Raw genomic sequence first — 15,898 nt, 5'->3', positions numbered from 1 at the left:
GCCCCTCCTTGCCTTCCGCCATGATGGTGAGGCTTTACCAGGCACGTGGAACTGTAAGTCCAATTAAACCTCTTTTTTTTTTTGTAAATTGCCCAGTCTAGGGTATGTCTTTATCAGCAGCGTGAAAATGGACTAATACATTGGTCGATGGGCACTTAGATTGGTTCCATATCTTTGCAATTGTGAATTGTACTGCAATAAACATACACACACAGTGTCTTTGTGATATAATGACTTATTTTCCTTTGGGTAGATACCCAGTAATGAGATTGCTGGATTGTATGCCAGATCTGCTTTTAGTGCTTTAAGAAATCTATTTTTAGTTCCATGGAAAACAGTATGGATATTTCATTTTTCTTTTATACCATATTTTTACTGTGCCTTGTCTTTGTTTAGATACACAAAGAATTACCATTGTGTTACAGTTGCTTAGTACAGTTGCATGCTATACATGTTTGTAGCCTAGCAGCAATAGGCTACACCACACAGCTTAGGTGCGTAGTAGGCTACGTCATCTAGGTATGTGTAAGTATGCTCTGTGACATTCACACAGGGACAAAATTGCCTAAGAACATATTTCCCAGAATGTATCCCTGGCATTGAGTGATGCATGACTGTGTAGTTAACTCCTGGCATCATCTTAGTACTCAGCAAAGAGCTAGCAATATCCGTTTTCTAGTTATTATTGCTTTTTTATGTATTTTTTTATTTGTATATATTTAGAAGGTGCAAGTGTAATTTTGTTACATGGTCAGATTTGTAGTGGTGAAGTCAGGGCTTTTATGGTATCCATCACCCAAATAATGTGCATTGTACCCATTAAGTAATTTTTCTTCCTCCATCCCCTTCCCACCCTCTACCCTTCTGAGTCTCCAGTGTCTATGGTTTCATACTGTATGTCCATGTATACACATTATTTATCTCCCACACATAAGCGGGAACATGTGGTATTTGTCATTCCTTTTCTGAGTTGTTTCACTTAAGATCATGCCCTCTACTTCCATCCTTGTGCTGCAAAAGACATGATTTCATTTTTTCATGACTGAATAATATTACATTACATATGTGTGTGTGTGTATACACACAAATATACTACATTTTCTTTATTCAGTCATCTGTTAATGGGCACTTAGATTTATTCCATATCTTTGGTATTGTAAATAGTGTTGCAATAAACATATGAGTGCATGTGTCTTTTTGAAATAATGATTTCTTTTTCTTTGGGTAGATACCCAGTAGTGGGGTTTCTGGAATGAATGGTAGTTATATTTTTAGTTCTTTGAGAGATCTTCACATTGTTTTGCATAGAGGTTGTACTAATTTACATTCCCATCAGCAGTGTATAAACTTTCCCTTGTCTCTGCATCCTTGCCAGCATCTGTTACTTTTTGTCCTTTTAGTAATAACCATTCTGACTAGTGTAAGATGAAATCTCATTGTGGTTTTAATTTGAATTTCTCTGATGATTAGTGATGTTGAGCATTTTTCATATGCTTGCTGGTCATTTGTATATCCTCTTTTAAAACGCTTTTATATTGTTGGTGGGAATGTACATTAGTTCAACCATTGTGGAAGACAATGTGGCATTTCCTCAAAGACCTAGAACCAGAAATATCATGTGACCCAGCATTCCCATTACTGGATATATACCCAAAGGAATATAGATCATTCTGTTGTAAAGATACATGCATGCATATGTTCATTGCAGCACTATTCACAATAGCAAACACGTGGAATCAACCCAGATGCCCATCAATGATAGACAGGAAAAAAGAAAATGTGGTACATATACACCATGGAATACTAGGCAGCCATAAAAAGGAATAAGATCATGTTTTTTTGCAGGGACATGGACGGAGCTGGAAGCCATTATCCTCAGCAAACTAACACAGGAACATAAAACCGAACACTGCATTATGAGTGGGAGCTGAACAATGAGAACACATGGACACAGGGAGGGAAACAGCACACACTGGGACCTGTCAAGGGGCTGTGGAGAGGAAGAGCATCAGGATAAATACCTAATGCTTGTGGGGCTTAATACGTAGGTGATGGGTTGATCTTTGCAGCAAACCCCCATAGCACATGTTTACCTATGTAACAAACCTGCACATCCTGCACATGTATCCCAGAACTTTAAATACAGTAAAAATATCTATTCATGTCCTTTGCCCACTTTTTAATGGAATTATTTGTAGTATTTTTTGTTGAGTCGTTTGAGTTCCTTGTAAATTTTGGATATTAGTCCCCTGTAAAATGCAGTTTTCAAGTTTTCCCCCATTCTGCAGGTTTTCCATTAACTCTGTTGATTATTTATTTTGCTGTGCAGACTATTTATGTTTAATTAAGTCATATTTGTCTATTTTTGTTTTTGTTGCCTCTGGTTTTGAGTTCTTAGTCATGAATTCTTTGCCTAGACCGATGTCTGGAAGAGTTTTTTTCTAGATTTTCTTTAGTATTTTCATAGTTTCAGGTTTTACACTTAAGTCTTTAATCCACCTTGAGTTTATTTTTGTATATGGGGTCCAATTTCATTCTTTTGCCTATAGCTATCCAGTTTTTCAAGCACTATTTATTAAAAAGGGTGTCCTTTCCCCATTGTTGATTTTGTCAACTTTCAAAGATCAGTTGACTGTAAATATGTAGTTTTATTTCTGAGTTCTGGATTCTGTTCCATTGGTCTATATGTCTATTTTTATACCAGTACCATGTTGTTTTGGTTACTATAACCTTGTAGTATAATTTGAAGTCAGGGAATGTGATGCCTTCAGCTTTGTTCTTTTTATTTAGGATTACTTTGGCCATTTGGGCTCTTTTTTGGTTCCTTATGAAGTTTAGGGTTTTTTTTTTTTTTGTTTTTTTTTATAATGTGAAAAACAACATTGGTATTTTGAAAGGCATTTCATTGTATCTATAGATTGCTTTGGGCAGTATGGTAATTTTAATCATATTAATTCTTCTGATCCATGAGCATAGGACATTTTTCTATTTGTTTGTGTTATCTGTAGTTTCTTTCATTGATGTTTTATCGTTTTCCCTATAGAGATCTTTTACCTCCTTGGTTAATTATATTCCTAGGTATTTCATTGTTTTTGTAGCTATTGTAAATAGGACTGATGTCTGGTTCTCAGCTAAATCATTATTGATGTATAGAAATGCTACTGATTTTTACACATTGATTTCGTATCCTGAAATTTTACTGAATTTATTTATTAAATCTAGGAGTGGTTTTGGTGGAGTCTTTAGGTTTTTCTAGATATAAGATTATACTATCGGTCAACAGGAATAATTTGATGTCCTCTTTACCAATTTGGATGCTTCTTTTTTTAAAAAAAAGCAACTTTTTAACTTTTTTTTTCTTTTCTTTCTTTTTTTTTTTTTTTTTTTTTTTTTTGCCTCATTGCTCTGGCCAGGACTTCTAGGACTATATTGAATAGAAATGGTGACAGTGGGCATCCTTGTCTTGTTCCAGTTCTTAGAGGACAGACTTTCAACTTTCCCCTATTCAGTATGACCTTGGCTATTGGATTGTTATATATGGCCTTTATTATTTTTATGTATATTCCTTCAATGCTTAGTTTTCATTGAGAATTTTTGTCATGAAGAGATGCTGAATTTTATCAAGTGCTTTTTTTTGCATTTATTGAAATGATCCTATGTTTTTTGTCCATGATTCCGTTTATGTGATGTATCACATTTATTTATTTTTGTATGTTGAACCATCTTTGCATCATGGTGTATTATCTTCTTGATGTGCTATTGGATTCTGTTTGGTAGTATTTTGTAGAAAATTGTTTTTATGTTCATCGGGGATCTTGGACTATAGTTTTATTTCTTTGTTTTGTCCTTGTCTGGTTTTGGTATCAGAGTGATATTGGCCTCATGGAATGAATTAGGGAGAATTCCCTTCTTCTTGACATTTTGGAACAGTTTCAGGATTGATATTGGTTCTTCTTTATATGTTTGGTGGAATTTGCCTATGAATTCATCTGGTCCTAGGCTTTTCTTTGTTGGGAAACCTTTTTTTTTTTTTTCCTGATTCAGTCTTTCTACTCATTATTGGTCTGTTCAGGTTTTCTATTTCTTCCTGCTTCAACCTTGGGAAGTTGTGTATTTCCAGGAACTTACCCATTTCCTCTAGATTTTCTATTTTGTGAGTGTGTAGTTTTTCATAATAGTCTCTGATGATATTTTGCATTCCTGTGGTATTGGTTGTAATGTCTGTTTTTCATTTCTAATTTTGTTTATTTAGATTTCATCTTTTCTTGGTTAGTCTACAAGTGGTTTATCAATTTTGTTTATCTTCTCATGTAACTGACTTTTCATTTTGTTGATCTTTTAAATTGTTTTGTTGGTCTCTATTTCATTTAGTTCTGCTCTGATCTTTTAAATTTCTTTTCTGTTACTGACTTTGGATTTGGTTTGGTCATGCTTTTCTTGTTCCTTGAGGTGCAACATTAGGTCATTAATTTGTGATCTTTCTAGTTTTTTGGTATAGGCATTCAATGGTATAAATGTTCCTCTTAACACTACTTTTACTGTATCATACAGGCTTTACTATGTTGTATTACCACCTTCGTTCATTTAAAAAATTTTTAAATTTCTCCTGAACCCAGTTCAATTACACTTCTAGAGCACTTATTAATGTGCGATGTGCTGTAAGAAGAAATTTACTTTATGAACTCATTTAAGCCCATTTCATGAATGGGGAAAATGCAGCACAGAGGTGAGCAACTCACCAAAGTTGCTCATTTGGTGAGAAGGGGCTTAGCTGGGGTCAGGGTTGAACCTGGCCCTGGGTCACCTGCTCTTGGCCAGTGCTCTCTGTGGACTCTTTGCTGAGCTCATTAGACAAGAAACACATGATTGTGAGGGAAATGTTCATGGGGTATTCTGGGGTAGACACAGCAGGATATAAAGCTGCATAGTATGCATCTCTACTTTGTTAAAGGAAAACAAAGCCCTTGCATATGCAGAGAAAGTGTGCAGTACATGTGCCACAGTACTTTCTGGGGTTGTTACTGAGTGGAAGGATTATAAGCACTTTGATGATTTTTCTCTGTTTTTTTTTTTTTTAATAGTAAAAGAAGAATGTGAAAATTAAAAAATTAATGTAAAAGAAAAAAGGAATTAAATGTATGACAAATATGGTGACAGATGTTTATGACATTTTTACAAAGATTTAATCTTTTCTCAGTAGTACAATACAGTTCAGGTTATTTTCTACAGCCCATATTACCATCTACAGAATTTTTCTAGACAATTATCTTGGCCATCGTGACAATGCACTCCAGCCTGGGTGACAGAGCAAGACTCTGTCTCAAAAAAAAAAAAACAAAAACACAAAAAGAAATTATCTCGGCTACGTGCGGTAGGCTCAAACCTGTAATCCCAGCACAGGAGTTCGAGACCAGCTTGGTCAACATGATGAAACCATGTCTCTACTAAAAATAAAAAAATTAGCCAGGTGTGGTGGTGAATGCCTGTAATCCCAGCTACTCAGGAGGCTGAGGCAGGAGAATTGCTTGAACCTGGGAGGGAGAGGTCGCAGTGAGCCTAGATCACGCCACTGCACTCCAGCCTGGGTGACAGAGTGAGACTCCATCTCAAATAAATAAATAAATTGAATAATTCTCTTTGTAGAATTTATACTACATAGGACATGATGGGTAGTCAATAAATAAAATAGTGAACTTGACACACAAAATCAACAAATTAAGATATTACATAGTCAGGCATGGCATTTTTATCACAATTGTGTACAACTATTTCACGCTTAAATAGCTTTGTTCTTCAGGTGAGTGTTTTAAGGCAGTAGCTGCATCCCACGTGATTCTAGATGATAGATGTGGTTGGGCAGATGTGTTTTCAGCTGAACCGCTGCCCGCGGAGGAGCCCGGTTAGCTCTGCCCAGAGACGACTCTGTGGTTGTACAGCTCCATTGCTGTCTTACAATGACGTGGGCAGTGCTTTACTGCACAGGGCGTCTTTTCATTGACATTTGGAAAATTAATATTTAAATATTTGTAATCATCAGAGAATTTGGACAGAAGCCTTTTAAGATCCGGGAGACTTAGGGTAAGCCTCTACTGTGACATACAGAACTGCAGGCATTGTATGGAAAACAAGTTAATAAAAATTATTTAGCTAAGCTATCTTAATTTATTTTCCTAAGATTGTTTGGAAAATATAAATCATTCCTGTAAATATGAAGTGTTCAATAAGTGTATTCCTAGTAGGTGGTCAACAGAAATTACTTTTTTAAGGGAATAAAAAGGTATATATTTATTTTAAAAAGTGAAATTGTTATGAAATTGCTTCTATAGAACTAATTGATTACTATTTCTGCCAGTCCTATTTTATTTTACAGCAAATTTCATATCAGTAAAAGCCGTAAGTAGATATGTAAAGGTTGCATATCTTTAGGTGAGCAGGCTTCCAGCATTCCAAAGTGAGATAGTTTAGGCAGTTACATTGTTATCAACAGCTGTAAGCTTTATTTACAGATTGTTTGTCACATATATTCTGTTAATTTTATATATTTATATGAAATGTAAATTATATACAAATAAAACCCTGTTTAAGCAAAAAAGTATATATGTCCTGATAATTATGATCACTGCATATATAATGTACGTAACAATATAACAAGCTGATATGGATTTTTCTGTGTATGTGCATGCACTTACACTGTTCACAAGGATACAGTTAGAGTGTCTTTGCTCTGCTCTTGCATCACTTTAGTCACTAGAACAAATACAGAAGCACAGCTTTTGTATTTGTATTTTGTGTTTGTTTTGTATTTGTATTTTTATTTGCATTTGTATTTGTATTTTGTTAGTACTGTATTGTATTTGTATTTTGTATTTGTATTGTATTTGTATTTTGTATTTGCATTTGTGTTTGTATTGTATTTGTGTTGTATTGTATCCTATCATATCGTATTTGTATTTTGTATTGGTATTGTTACCTGTGTGCTATGTGACTTTGCCACCACTCAGGGCACCTGCAGCAGGGACCCTGTCAGGCATCTTTGTGGTCCCCAGCCCAGTGCTGCTCAATACTTGCAGTCTTCTTAGGAAGATGCTGGTAATCTCCAAAAGGTGTTGGAGATTCTCTCCATAAAATTAACAAGAATTCCTTGGCATTTTTCACAATAAACAAGTTTTGTATGGTACTTTTTAAATAGTTGTGAAACGTAACGACCCTTGATAGAATGTTTTGCCTCCAAAACGTCTCTGAATAATTTAACTAAATAATTTATTATTTTAGAAGATTTGTTAGGTTTGTTTTGATATTTTAAAAATTTCCAGAATGTGTTTACATTTAATATTTATCATATATAAAAGCTTATTTACTATTAGTTTTGTCATCTTTGGGAATTTAAGATTTTGAATGGTGTTTGAATTATTTTTAAATATCTCTAGAGAGACCCATTAACCATTTAATAATTCTTACATATAAAATATTCTTCCATTATTCATTTGTTCCTTTTTGTGAAGAAAAGCAACAAGTTGTTTTCTTTCCTCTAATTTGCATTCAAATTTAAAAATGATTTTTCTGCTGGTGTTTCTTTCCTCCCCGTAGGTGTGAGCGCCACTTTGAAGGGCATCCATCCCGCGGCTATCCATGTGGAATTGCTTTCAGTCCTTGTGGGCGATTCGCGGCTTGTGGGGCCGAGGACAGACACGTATGTGTTGTTATAATATAACAGTCTATAAATGTAGAGATTCTAGACTTTGGTAATGTGTAGACTGTTTAATATTGTTGCATATTAGAATAGAAACCTACTTGCAGCTTGACTGTTGGCCAATATTTTAAGACTCTTACACAGTAATAGCATTTTAATAATGTGTGAGGTATGAAAGATGTTTTTACTGAAGCATGATAAACAGTAATCACTCATGAATTATTCATCATTTCACAGATACTTGTTGAGTGACTACTCTGAAAAACACTGTGCTACACGTTGTATTTTCTTTTTTATTACAAGATTATAATATTAATTAGTGAAACACCAGATCCTGTGTATTTAATGGTGTGATCCTTTCCTAAGTTAGATCCTTAGGAAACAATGTGCTTATATTAATGGGATTGCCACCCCCCCACATTACACATTATGCGCACGTGCCTCTTGGTGGATTTGGGGCAGGTACTAATACACATCCATTTGTCCATAATATATTTTTAAAAGCCTGTATTAATTTCCTAGGGATGCCACAAACTACCACAAGCTTGGAGGCTTAACCCTTTTCCCGTTCGCCCCAAGAATCCTCATGGGCGGCCTTGCAGCTACAGCATTCACCTCACGATCATGTTGCCTCAAAATACCCTGCTTTTCTTATTAGTTTCTCATTGCTCTAGAATCTTGACTTTGGAAACAAAAGACGTCATTCTATCTATAGCATTCTGGTTTTAGGAGTGGTATTTTCATTTATAAAATATAGTAATTCTTGATTGCTGAAAATGCCAAATTCTAGAAAATGTCTCATTTCTAGGCATGATGATAACGTCGTTCCTGAATAGTTACTGGCTGAAGATTCATCTGATGAATCCGATTTTTCTGAAGTAGATGATTCTGATGATTCAGATGATTCTGATGTTAGTTCTGTTTAGAAATAACTTCAAGAACAGTTTTTATATTTTATTTTCACATTGAAAATCAGTCACATTTGCTTCAGCCTCTAATAGCATGTTTATGTAAATAGCATGTTTATGTAAAGTTAAATGAGCGCTGGCAGTAACCTGCATTTTTAAATTCTAAACAGGAAAAGGGTTAAAAAAAAGTAGACATTTATTTTCTGCCGGCTATGGAGGCCAGAAGTCTGAGAAAGCATCAGCAGGGCTGGCCCCTCCGCAGGGTCTGAGGGAGGAAACTTCCATGCTTCTCTGGCCTCTGTGGCTACTACAGCCCCTGGGGTTCCCTGGCGTGCGGCTGCCTCATGCCAGCCTCTGCCTCCGTTTCCAAGTGGCCTTTCCTCCTCTGCATGTCTCTCTCTCCCTGTTCTTTCTCTTGGGGACACTAGCTAGGCTTGATTGTCTCCTCCAGAACTCATGTTGAAATTTGCTGGCCATTGTAGCAGTATTCAGAGGTGGGAACTTTAAGAGGCGCTTAGGCCGTGAGGGCTGGCCCTCCTGTAAGGATTAATGCCGTTACCATGAGAATGGGGTCCTTACAAAGGGCGAGTTTGTCCCTCTCTTGCCTCGAGGCCCTTTTACCTTCTGCTGTGTGATGATGCTGAAGGGAGGCCTTGCCAGATTCTGGCTCTTTGACCTTGGGTTTTCCAGCCTCCAGGACTGTAAGAACATACATTTCCATTCCTTGCATATTACCCAGTTTCAGGTATTGTGTTACAGCATCACAAAACAGACTAAGAAAACACTGATACTGGGTTTGCAGCCCACCTGAAATCCAAGCTGATCTCAATACCCTTCAGTTAATTACATCTGCAAAAAATCCTGTTTCCAAATAAGATCACATTCACAGGTACTGGGGGTTAGGACTTGGACGTATTTAATGAACCTTATAGACAGTTCACTTCATCACTGTTCTATAAGGCTTATCTAAAAACATAGAATATGGGTGTGTGTGTTCCCTCTAAATTCCCACGTGGAAACCCTCACCCCAGGATGATGGTGTTAGAGGAGATGAGATCTTCGGGAGGTGAGTAGATCTTGAGAGTGGACCCCACATGAATGGAATTAGTCCCTTACAAGAACCTTCCGAGAGCTCCCTCGCTTGCTTCTTCCATCACCTTCCACCACGTGAAGACAAAGGGAGAAGGTGCCGTCTGGGAACCAGAGATTCCATCCTCACCAAACACCAAATTGACTGGCCTCTTGACCTTGAACTTCCCAGCTTCCAGACATGAATGTATGTTGTTTATAAGCTACTGAGCTTATGGGATTTTCTTATAGCAGCCTGAATGGATAAAAACAACGTATGAGGACATTCCAAAAATTAAAGGGAATCATAAAGTTTATTTGGAAAAAATTACCTTACAATTGATCTGAGAGACAGTTGTATTTTCCTAACATTTTTTTCTCACTAAGTTTAACTGGTAAGAATGAAATAACAGTGAAACTTTTTTTATGGAAAATAGGCAAAGTTATTCTAAAATTTTGCTTGTTCGTTACTAAGTAAACATGCGGCTCTGACACCTTGGGCATCTGCTGTGATTGATACTGAAGCTCCTCTGTGAACATAGTGGTGTTACCATGTGAAAAATGTGTAGAAATGGACACCTGTGTTTTTTTTTCAAAGAAAACAATGTGTTATAAAATGTAACTACCAGGTAGCCAATAAGTAATTTAAAAATTTATTAAAGCAACTCCAAAGATTAAAATAAGCAACTTTTATTTAACAGTATAGCCTGTTTGCCACCGTTTGGATACAACTGACAATAAGTGAATTGTTTTGCAATTTTGAACATCCTTACCACCAGCTTGAAAAAATTTCTTGAAATTTTTTGGTCTCCATTTTCTTACATTCATCATCTATATGAGTGCAGTTCTCAATGTAGGCAGGTCACTGGAATAGGTGGCACACTAGGGGCATATTCCTTTATTTGGTGTGAATACTGGTTTCTCATTAGAAACAAATGCAGCCAGAAAATGGTGAAACAGCATTTTTAAAGTGCTATAAGAACTGTCAAGTCAGAATTCCATAACCATAAAATACGCTTTAGGAATGAAGGCAAAATAAAGATAATCTATGATGAAAGGAAACTAAGAGAATTCATAGCTGGTACAGCTCACTCATTCAGCTCAGGCTGCCATAACAGAATTCCAAAGACTGGGTGGCCTAAACAGCAGGAATTATTCCTTATGGCTCTGGAGGCTGCAAGTCCGAGATCAGGGTGCCTGTCTGTTCACTTCCTGGTGTGGGCTCTCCTCCTGGCTTGCAGATGGCCATCTTCTCCTGTGCCCTCACATGTCCTCTTCTTAGAGGGGCCCTAATCCCATCCTGGGGGCCCCTCTCGTGTCCTCATCTGAAGCTAATCGCCTTTCAGAGGCCCCACCTCCAAATGTGATCACACTGGGGTTTAGGGTCTTAACAAATACATTTGGGGGTACCTTCAGTCCATGGTCCTTATACAGTACAGTTGTCTGATACTTTAAAAAGTTAAATGAACTAAAATATGTGTATTTCAGTGGATTTTATCTGTTCTGAAGTGTGATTTGATATTAATATAGTCACTCTAGCTTTTGTTTGATTAGTATTTATGTGTTGTATCTTACTCTAAACTTTGATTTATACATGTGATGACACCTAATTTTGATTTTTTAATAGAAAGCCTAAATTGAGTCTTATTTTTTAATTAATATGACAATCTCTCTTTAACTGATGTGTTTAGACCTTTTACATTTAATGTAATTATTGGCACATTTGAATATAGCCATTTTCTTGTTTGCTTCGTCTTTCACTTTTCCTGTCCCCTTTTAGATTATTTTAATGCTTTTTGAATTCTCTTTTAATTTATCTATTTTTTTTTTTTTTTTTTTTTTTTTTTTTGAGATGGGGTCTCTCTCTGTCACCAAGACTTGAGTTCAGTGGTACGATCTTGGCTCATTGCAACCTGCTCCTCCCAGGCTGAAGCAATTCTCCTGCCTCAGTCTCCCAAGTAGCTGGGTCTACAGGCATGCACCACCATGCCTGGCTAATTTTTCTATTTTTAGTAGAGATAGGGTTTCACTATGTTGGACAGATTGGTCTCGAACTCCAGACCTCAAGCCGTCCGCCTGCCTGGGCCTCTCAAGGTGCTGGGATTATAGATGTAAGCTACCACACCTGGCCTAATTTATCTATTTGTGAACCAAATCTCTTTGTACAGTGCTGTGTACATGTATGTGTGGTGGTTCTGGAGATTACAGCATATATGCCTATTATCTTGTTAGTCTCCTTAGAGATGGTTCTTCATTTCCAGTGAAATGTGAAGACTTTATGACCAAATTGGTCGCTGTATCCTTCCCATTCCATATTGTAGCTGTCTTAGTATCACATCTTCATGTGTTCAGAACTCCATCACAAAATGTTATGCTTTTTATTTCAATAATTATACATATTTTAAAGGACTTTAGAGGAAAATAATGGTATAATATATTTATCTAGACACTTAACAATTTCTGCTTTCTTTTTCATTCCTTAAGTTTCAAGTTTACATTTAGCATTTAGTGTAGTTTTTCTCTTTTATGACCTGGAGAATTTTTTTTAGCATTTTTTTAGTGCAGTTCTACTGGCTATGAATTCCCTTAATTTTCTTTTATCATAGATTATCTTTATTTTGCTTTCTTTCCTAAAGCATATTTTCACTGTGTCTGGAATTCTGACTTGGCAGTTCTTATAGCACTTTAAACATGTTGTTTCACTGTTTTTTGGCTGTATTTGTTTTTAATGAGATATCTGAAGTCTTTCCAATCACTGTTGCAATAGGCAGGTATAAAGTTGGGAATATAAATCAAAACTCTGGAGATAAAGACTAATAATCCGGATAGAGATGATAACTGAAGTGTTAGTAATAAATAAGATGCCCATGAAGAGTGGGTACAATGAGTAAACCAAAAGGTAGTGAGTAGAATTCCAGAGAACCTCGACAGTTGAAGCCAGTGGGGAGCAACAGAAGGAAAGGATTTGAGTTACAAGAGGAAAACAGAAGTGAGAGGGTTCCCATGAGGGCCAAGGGAAGCTGCAGCTCAGTGAAGGGGAAAGATTCAGCAGGCCGTGGCAGCAGCAAAGAGTGGAATAATCAGTGATGACCAGAGGCCGCAGAAGATGAACAGGTAGCTGAGGAATGGATGGGAGAAGATGAAATGAGGATGGCACTGAGTGTTCCTTACAAATGGTACATTTAAAGTAGAATAATTAATAAATCTATTTATTTTTCAATAATAAAAATACTATTTTTATTACTAATAGTATTATATAAATCTATTCTTATTAGTAAAAAAAATTTATTAGTGTATCTTCTTATATTGACTCAGCAGATATCAATACTTGCTTTCCCTCTTACCCACAAGTCAGGCAAAGGTAAAATTAATGTACCTGTACATTTAAAACAGGCTTCTTAAATATTATCACACACCTTCTGGATTTCCCTGGGCATTTTATTTGAGACCTTTTAGCGTTGATCAATTAGAGCAAAAAAAAAAAAAAAATCACAGAAATGTGTATTTGCCTAATTAATACTGAATATATTTGCTTCCTAAAGGCTATGAAGGATAAGATAAAGATCACTGGAAGAAACCAGTATATTTCAAATGAAGACAGCATTTTTGAGGATGAGTGCTGCATTGTGATTGAAATCCAGAATGATTTATCTGTTTATTATATGTCATCTGCATAGACAATACACATCTTTGTGACCTTAAATACAGCAGAAGAAAAAGGTTGAAAAAACAATGACAGAAAAATTCTCAAATAAAAGACATACAATTTCAGATTCAAAGCTTTCAGTGAATTTCAGATTCAAATTGAATTTGAATCTGAATTTCAAATTCAAAGCACTCGGTGAATCCCAAACATAATAAATTAAAAGAACACTGTTCATTATAGTTTCTCCTACCCTTAAAATGGACTCTGCCTTTGAAATTCTCCAAGTCTATATTCCAGTGCATTGAAACATCTCTTCTCTTATTTCTCATTATTTAGTTAGTCCAGAGCTGCATGATCTCTTACCTGATAAATATCAACTGGTCTCCATTATTAATGACTTCTTTTTTTCTTCACTGTAGCCAGAATAATCTTCTTCATATTCAGGCTCAGCACTGGCTATGATGGAGTAGCTTGGAACTGACTAGAGTGCCTATCAGAACGACTACACAAAACCTGGTTTCACTAGGGTGTGAGATGCAAAGGGGCATCTCACATTCTGTAGCTACTTTTTCTCTGAAGGAGTTTGCCATTTCTGAACAAAGAAAGAGACCTATGTTTCAGGCAAAGGCCGTACAGAGGGATGCAGCTGTCTCTGTGTGTGTGTATGAATAGTAAGAGGTGAAGTTGTACATAAAAATTAGCAGAACTTTTTCTTGATATTGCAGGGATGTAGAGATAAAAACTTGAAAACTGTAGGGCCATGATGGGTCAAGTGCCATGCCTGACACTACCAGTATTCCTGTCAACATATTTTATTCAATTCTGGAGCTAAGGAGGGCAAGAAACTGATAGGCTCAGCAGAAAACCTTTAGAAGCAGAGTGGGGTTTTTAACAATGTTTCAGGGCTGTGAGGATATAAATATCAGAGGTCAGTCCCTGCTAGTGGGGTGGAGTTCCCAGTGGACACCTTAGCTTACCCCTGGATAAACCAGGAGTTGATGGAATCTCACCCAAGCTGCAATCCAGCCTTGAGTCTGCTCAACTCTGTTTATAGTAAGGAAGTCTTCTCCTGCTCCATCTGCCCACCTCTCTGGAGTACAGTAATATAATTTTGAGCCTTGGGAGGTTTTTTGTTTTTTTTTGTTTTTTTGTAATATACATAGCATTCAGCTTTGAGTCAAAAATTACAATTATGTCAAGAGATAGAGAAAAAAAAAGTAAGGAAAAAAAACATCATAATAGAAACAATACTATGGGTGACTCAGGTATTGGACTTAGCCGACAAGGTTTTAAAAATAGCCATGATTAATATATTCAAGGAAATAGAGTGCAAGTCAGAGGCCACAAATATAAGGATGGAGAATTTTACCACATGGTTGGAATTTCCTAGAACTGAAAGATTTATCATTTGAAATTAAGAGTGTAGAGACAGAAATGTTGAAAGTAGCAGGATGGGAAATGAAGCTGATATGACAATACTTTAGTGTAAAGTAGACTTTGGGTCTTAATGCATTACTAGAAATGATAAATGACATTTAATATGACAAAGATGCCAATCTATGTAGAAAATGTCATAAACCTGTATGCACCCAATAATGTAGTTTCAAAATATATAAATCAAAAGTGATATAACTCTAAGAAGAAAAAGAAGTATCTTCAGTCATAATGGAAGACTTTAACAAACTTCTCTTAATGACTAGAAATGACTAGAAAACAAACAGATTATTGATGATCATGACACTTTTTAATGTAAATACGATTACACTTTTCTTTGTAAATACTCTGTGTTTAAAATATTCTGCTGGGTCTCCATGTAGAACCAAGATCTTACGTGTGGCTTCAAAGGACTTTCACAACATGCCTCCAAATTACCTATCTTCTCTCTCGATTTTTTTCTATATATCCTACTTTCTGTGTCATACAACTTCTGGATATCACAGTTCTTTTTATAATAATAATAATAATAATAATAATAATAATAATAATAATAATAAAAGGATGAACCAAAAAATATTCTCACAGAACACAAAACTACACCAGAAAAATGTGTCTGCTAAACAGGTGAAAACTAATGATATATTTGCAAATTAGCTTAAGAAAGTTAAGAAAACACATACAACATCAGAAATTGCTAGACAACAGGAATATATGAAATGAGAATTGATGAAAGTTAGGAAAGCATTAGAAAAAAATTCAGAAATGAAGGCCAAATGCAAAGGAATATTATAGAAAGCAAATATAGAGAGCACAACAGGGGAAAAGGATACAAATGAGAGAAGTAAATAAAGAAAATGATAGGCCGGGCGCGGTGGCTCAAGCCTGTAATCCCAGCACTTTGGGAGGCCGAGACGGGTGGATCCCAAGGTCAGGAGATCAAGACCATCCTGGCTAACACGGTGAAACCCCGTCTCTACTAAAAAATACAAAAAAAAAAAACTAGCTGGGCGAGGTGGCGGGCGCCTGTAGTCCCAGCTACTTGGGAGGCTGAGGCAGGAGAATGGCGTAAACCCAGGAGGCGGAGCTTGCAGTGAGCTGAGATCCGGCCACTGCACTCCAGCCCGGGCGACAGAGTCTCGCTCTGTCGCC

At 36.3% G+C, this 15,898-nt stretch overlaps 1 protein-coding gene across 1 annotated transcript in view; it reads left to right on the top strand.

Moving 5' to 3' along the window:
• WDR27 (WD repeat domain 27) overlaps window positions 1-15,898 on the top strand; it is a 247,483-nt gene that overhangs the window by 85,517 nt on the left and 146,068 nt on the right. The window contains exon 24 of the mRNA XM_023198152.2: window positions 7,588-7,690. Within this exon, the coding sequence (XP_023053920.2) occupies window positions 7,588-7,690 (103 nt within the window). The remainder of the gene's footprint in view (window positions 1-7,587; window positions 7,691-15,898) is intronic.

The sequence above is a fragment of the Piliocolobus tephrosceles genome, chromosome 5, assembly GCF_002776525.5.
Source record: "Piliocolobus tephrosceles isolate RC106 chromosome 5, ASM277652v3, whole genome shotgun sequence".
Taxonomy (NCBI): Eukaryota; Metazoa; Chordata; class Mammalia; order Primates; family Cercopithecidae; genus Piliocolobus; species Piliocolobus tephrosceles.
This window is presented reverse-complemented; position numbering and strand designations above follow the sequence as displayed.